A 6,089-nucleotide genomic window follows, 5' to 3' on the forward strand; every position below is an offset into this window, starting at 1 on the left:
AGAAGAAAAGGAGAAAAAAATATGCAAACTTCTCAATTTAATTTCGTTTTCTGTAAACTTAAGAAAAAAAAATTGATTGATGAATTATACAAAGACGAAATTGAGACTTAAGACTAAATAAACAATTAAACTTAAATATTTTCTTTATTAATTATATATATAAAAAATAATTATAATAAAAAATAAAAATAATTAAACAAAAGCAGTTAAAAGTAATAATAATGTATATACATTAAATACTAATAAAAATAACTATAATAAAAAATAAAAATAACATTATTATTAACATTAATAATTAAATTATAATTTAATAACTGATTAAAATTAATTTATAAAAAAATATCATTTTATAAGTATGTCATTTTATAATTTTCTTTTTTTTTTTCATTTTTTTCACTTTATCTCGAATAAATCCACAATTTTATTCTCTTTCATCGTATTTTTTTTTTCTTTAAATCGAGTTCTTAAAATAACCAAATCAAGCGATGGCATTAAAGTAAAAAGACCCACAGAATGACAAAGGGAAGGAATAACCATACAATGAAAAGGTTTCGAAAAATGTGTATATCACTTTTGTCTTTTTGTGTTTAATTAAAAAAAAAAGTTTATAATTTTAGTAAGTTGATACCAATATTAGAATAAAGTGAGCATAAAGAGTCTAATATTATTATATGTTATAGAAGGATAGAAATGGAAAAGGAATGTAGGTAGACGGCGTTACGAGTCGCTTTCTACAACACGACACACTAAGTCGGCGAGTGCGGCGCACCACTGTCGCTTCTTTCCTCAGCAGGTTTCTGTCTCTCTTTCTCTCGTCTTTTTCCTCTGCCTGCGCATTCTACATTCCACATTCCTCATACTAATACCAAACCAACAACCTCAGAACAAAACATTCCTCTCACCAAATGGCTGTCTTGTCCATACTCCTTTCTCTTCTCTTAACAACCACCCTCTTCTCTCTCTCTCACCAGCAACTTCCTTTGGACTCCTCCGAACAAGAATCACTCTACCAGATTCTTCACTCCCTCAACCCCACCATTTCCTGGCGCACCCTCTTCCCCGACGACCTCTGCCTCTCCGCCCCGCACGGCGTCGTTTGCGACTACCCTACGCAACTCAACCAAACGCCCCACATCGTCCAACTCAGCTTCGGCTACGTTTCCGACGAAACCCCCAACCCTCCTTGCTCCTCCAATGCCACCCTCCACTTTCATCTCTTCAACTCCTTCCCCTACCTCCGCAAACTCTTCTTCTACAACTGCTTCAACCACGCCCCTCTTTCTCTCTCTCCTTCCTTCTCTTTCCCTTCCTCCCTCCAGGAACTTGTTTTCATCAACAACCCTTCTCTCATTTCACCTCTGGCTTCTCTGCTTCAAAACCTCACCTCTCTCCGCAGAGTTATTCTCATCGGAAACGCTTTTCACGGCCAGCTCCCGTCTCAGATTGCTGCCTTCCTCAACTTGGAAGAGCTTACTCTATCCAGAAACAACCTTAGCGGTGAAATTCCTTCCAGTTTGGGGCTCCTCAACCAGCTCAAAGTTCTCGATCTCAGTGGAAACAAGTTTGAAGCTTGTTTACCCGACTCGCTTGGGAATCTCTCTCGGCTTTTGAAGCTTGATTTGAGCTTCAACGCTTTTGGTTGCAGAATCCCGGAGAGTTTAAGAGGGTTGCAGAGTATGGAGTTTTTGGATTTAAGCTTCAACCGTTTCGACAGTTTCGGCGTGCCTTTGTTCCTGGGGGAGGTCCCAAAGTTGAAGGAAGTGTATCTGAATGGGAATCCTCTCTCCGGGGCGATTCCGGAAATATGGGAAAATATGGGGGGTGTTGAAAGATTGGGGCTTTCGGAGATGGGTCTGGTGGGTAGCATCCCTGTTTCAATGGGTGTATATTTGAAAAATTTGTCTTATCTCGGGCTTGATAACAATAAGCTTGACGGGCCTGTGCCTTTTGGGCTTTTGGAGTATGGTGGTGAGATAAACTTGGAGAACAACAATTTGAGTGGGAGAGTGAGATTGTCAACAAGAGTAGGACAAAAGCTGAAGCTGAAGGTTGGAGGGAACAGAGGGCTATGTTTGGAGAATATAATGGAGTGTGAAAGTGGTGGTGATGGATTGGGTCAACTCAAACCCTGCAAGAAAACTGATGTCCCTGATGCTGTCGTTTTCAGTGGGGCTTCTTTTCTGATGTGCTTTGATTCCCTTTCCTTGTTGGTTGGTCTTGCTACTTTAGCTGCTGGGGTGCTTGTCTTCACGGGATTTTGAGGATGTTTTCCGTTTGTTCCTAAGTGTAGAGAATGGGTTTTGTCCTTTTTTGTCTCTTTAGGAGAAAGTTAGTTCTTTTTTACCAGTAAACAACAAAACCACATGTTTATTTCTGACGTTGTAAAGTGATGGGAGTGAAGAGAATGTAGGAGACTCGAAGTTTAATATATAAATTATTTATTTCATGCCTATTTAAAATTGGAGTATTAGAGTTTTAGTTCCCTTGATTTCTTTCTATTTAACAAAATTGGTTGTTAACTTTACTTTGCCTTATAAATAGGAAGTTAATAATTTTATGATGCGTTTGAAACGAAAAAACTAGTGGAAACCAGAATGATTACATATGATATGAAGAATGAGTGATGATACAATAGTCTGTCTCTATAGAGAAGGCCAAAAAGGACACAAATAATAATAGTAATAATAACAAATATAAAAATGGGACGAAGGGTTTCTTCAAGAGTTATCTATGCACAACACTAAACTAATAGGACAACATTACATTAGAGCAAAAGATCGTGTTCAGTTTCATCAAAGGTGGTGTGGGTGTTCCTAGACTTGGGTTGGGGTTGGGCCGGGGATCCAGGATCCGAAGGAGAATGGGCTTTGGTTCTCAATTTGGATGGGACGCCACCAGAATGCTCTTTTGTCTTGTGGCGACGAGACTTTTTAGGAATATTATTATCGGGTGAGGGTACGGGTTGAGGAGGTAGTTGAAATGGATCCGGGTATTCGGGTATTCGGGGTGAGTGTGCGACCTCATCTTTGTTCTTGTGGTGCGACGTTTTCCTCGTTCGCGGTTTGCTTGTCTTTTCCCTTGTCGGAGAATCCGTAACACCCGTTGACTGTCTTTTAGATGGCTTGGGTAAATCTGATGACCCTCGAAGATTTTTTCTCGTTGATTCTATGTGCAAACATTTTTAGCTATAGTGAGAATAATGATAATAATAATACCTAAATTAAACTCGATTAATAATAAATGTACCTTCGGCAACTCGTTTGACTCCATTTTCTAGACCTTTATTGTGGAGATCTACAGTAGGAGAAGTTTTAAACTCGTTCATCTGAAAACACACACACAAGAAGCCCTCAAACAAACCCTTTATTTGGTGAAGCCTCATTCATATTCTGCAAGATCAAATATTTATAAGAAAATTGAGAATTACCCAGCTGGGAGAATTTACGGAGGGTCCATCCCACCCTATATGAGCCACGTGCTTTACATCTGTGGGAAGTCCGATCTGAATTTCTTGTTCTTTTTCACTCTCTGTCATGTAAATTTTTTTAAGAGAAAAAAAAAAATAATAATTTATTATGGTAAGAAAAAGGCATTGGAAATGCTTACCAAATATTTGAGTAAAGTATCTAAAGCCTTTAAGAATGCCCTTCACCTTGCCGCCGGACATGCTCAAGTGAACAAAATTTGATGCGTTTGAATTATCTTTTGGAATTAGTTAACCTCAAGTAAAATCTGGAAGACGAGAAACCGACATTGATTTGCTGTTGAACATTGTCTGTTGAACATTCAGCAATGTGTGTATGATGGAATTGAAGAAACGATCCCAAGAGAACCCCCCATGAAAGGATGGTGGGAGGTATGTGCTTTTGGTTTCTTCTCAGTGTGTGCAAATATGCCTTTCTGCTTGTTTTCTTTTGCTGTTTCAAGAAAGATAATGGTAATGGTTCAAAAACTTTAGGCAGTTTTTGACAAAAGTTTCATGAAGATGGCAATGGTCAGAAAAGGGCTCTATCTAACCAACATTTCTCATCTTCCTTGCATTTTTGGTTCGTTCGTTTTTCCCTACAATCAAAGCCAGAAGCTGATCGAAATTTCAGCTGTGACAATGACAACTTATACAAAACCAAATTTAAGGGAATCCAATTTCAATATGCTAAAATTAAGAACCCTTTACCACCTCATTTCTACAAAAAATTAAGTCCTCCTCAATGGAAAATAGGTCGTTGGATATTCTCATTACTAAATTATGGGAATTGCCTTATTTATATTTTACAATTATCCTCGTATACGGAAAAAAAAGGAGTAATATCTTATACTCTTAGATTATAGTTTTCAACAGATACATATTATCTGCATAATATAAGAAACTATAGAGCCACAAATTATGATTATCTAGTCTCTTGACGCATGATATCTTCGTGTATAATCTTACACGACTATAGGAGTAAGAAGTTACAGTCCAGATAGAATAAATATTATTGGCAAAACCAGGTTGTAAATTTAATTAGAAATTAAATAATATTTAATGTTATTCCACGTAGCACATCTTTTTTATATTTCTCAACATCCACTTTCTTGTTAACTAATTTAACAGTTTTAATCTTACAAAGTACCTGCCTTCTTAGAAGAAACTACTGATTTCCATGTATTAGGATATAGTTTACTCTTAATGAGAAACCTAAGAGCATGTATGAACACCGGAAAAGAAAAGAAAGAAAAGGAGATAACAAGAAAGAAGAGTAGAAAATAAGTAATATTTGCGTTGTTTAAATTTTAAAAATGAGAAGTGATTAAGTTCTTTTTATTTCTTTAATTTAATATATGTATATGTATTAAAAAAAAGAAAAAATAAACATAGTTATTTTAAATTAAACTTAAAATTTTAAAATTCAATATTAATTACAAAATTTATGGATAACTACATTCCAATTATTTTCACACAGGGAATTAAGGAATTGGCTTATCACATTAATTGCAAAGAAATGTCAGCGAGTAACGGTAAGGTAATTCAATTTTTCAACTAGTCTTCTATATTTCTTAGGATTTGACATAGACTCTCCTTGTTTTAGTAGAAGTTTAGTATTAGGATCCATGGGTGTGTCAACAATTTTTGAATTCATTAATTCAGTTTCCTCCAAAATATCTATGCATACTTCTTTTGAGATATAACAATACCGTCATTGGATTGTGCCACCTCAATACCTAACACGTATCTAAGTTTACCAAGATCTTTGGTTTGAAAATGATTGCAAAGATGTTGTTTCCTTTGATAGATGACATGATTGTCACTACCTGTAAGAACAATATCATCAAAATATACTATCAAGTAGACACATCCAACACTCAAGTGACAGTAAAAGACTAAATGATTTATCTCACATCAAGTCATACCAAATTGTTGAACAATGTTACTAAATTTTCCAAACCATATCATAGGAGATTGTTTTAGGCCATATAAGGATTTGCGAAGACGACATAATAACCCAAAAGACGACATACCAACTCAGAAGACTCCTCTTAAGAAATAAATCTTGGAGGTTGCTCCATATAAATCTCTTCTTGCAAATCTTTGTTGAGTGGCGAGAGCATCCTTAGGTTCCTTCTACCCCATGCTTGGTCAACCTGCTTCGATCTCCCTAAGCTCGGTGTTGAAGGGAGCGGTCCCGACTCCCACTTGAATCTCATCGAGCTGGCTAGTTATACCTTGTTTGATGATTCCAGGGGTTTTCTTCTCAAAGGTCATGACGAGGCTGATGAGATGACCTCTCATTTTCGAGGTTGGTCAATCTTTGCTAAAGCTCCTACAAGTTGGTTTATTATTGATGCGTAAGGCCTCAAGCTCGATGTCATGTTGTTTGTGTTGTTCGTCGTGCTATTGTATGAGTATTTGTACTTGTTCGTAGAGGGTCACCACCTGGTTGACTTCCATCTCATAGCTGAGTAGGTCAGACTTTCGGGTGGTAACCATAAGGAGGTGAGATCGGGAAACATTTTACCAGGTGAGTGTCAAATGATCTTAATAGGATCTTGAGCATGCACTTGCAAACAGGTGGCAAGATTCTAGCCGTGATTTTGATAGCTCTCGTTGT

The 6,089-nt window shown here is 36.8% G+C and overlaps 2 protein-coding genes across 2 annotated transcripts; one reads left to right on the forward strand and one right to left on the reverse strand.

Annotated features, from left to right (window-relative positions):
* Window positions 1-729: 729 nt before the first annotated feature.
* LOC148200719 (uncharacterized) lies at window positions 730-2,453 on the forward strand. Its single transcript, XM_088114278.1, has one exon. The coding sequence runs from the start codon at window positions 906-908 to the stop codon at window positions 2,259-2,261; it is 1,356 nt and encodes a 451-aa protein (XP_087970404.1). The 5' UTR covers window positions 730-905; the 3' UTR covers window positions 2,262-2,453.
* Window positions 2,454-2,610: 157 nt separating this feature from the next.
* Window positions 2,611-4,056, reverse strand: LOC148200720 (CRIB domain-containing protein RIC6-like). The gene is made up of 4 exons (XM_088111370.1): window positions 3,607-4,056; window positions 3,428-3,528; window positions 3,247-3,325; window positions 2,611-3,165 (listed from the first exon to the last, which is right to left on the reverse strand). Exons 1-4 carry the CDS (start codon window positions 3,665-3,667, stop codon window positions 2,765-2,767), a joined length of 642 nt encoding a protein of 213 aa, XP_087967496.1. The 5' UTR covers window positions 3,668-4,056; the 3' UTR covers window positions 2,611-2,764.
* Window positions 4,057-6,089: the final 2,033 nt, after the last annotated feature.

This window comes from Vigna umbellata, chromosome 4 (genome assembly GCF_029865625.1).
Source record: "Vigna umbellata cultivar VRB3 chromosome 4, Vumbellata_1.0, whole genome shotgun sequence".
In the NCBI taxonomy this organism is placed as follows: Eukaryota; Viridiplantae; Streptophyta; class Magnoliopsida; order Fabales; family Fabaceae; genus Vigna; species Vigna umbellata.

Excerpts from the sequence above, each read along its gene's own strand:
- LOC148200719 (XM_088114278.1), top strand. The coding sequence starts at position 906 with ATGGCTGTCTTGTCCATACTCCTTTCTCTTCTCTTAACAACCACCCTC.
- LOC148200720 (XM_088111370.1), bottom strand. The coding sequence starts at position 3,667 with ATGTCCGGCGGCAAGGTGAAGGGCATTCTTAAAGGCTTTAGATACTTT. Across the intron at positions 3,326-3,427 it reads CCGTAAATTCTCCCAGCTGG|ATGAACGAGTTTAAAACTTC; the intron begins GTAATTCTCAAT and ends GTGTGTTTTCAG. Across the intron at positions 3,166-3,246 it reads AGTCAAACGAGTTGCCGAAG|AATCAACGAGAAAAAATCTT; the intron begins GTACATTTATTA and ends GTTTGCACATAG.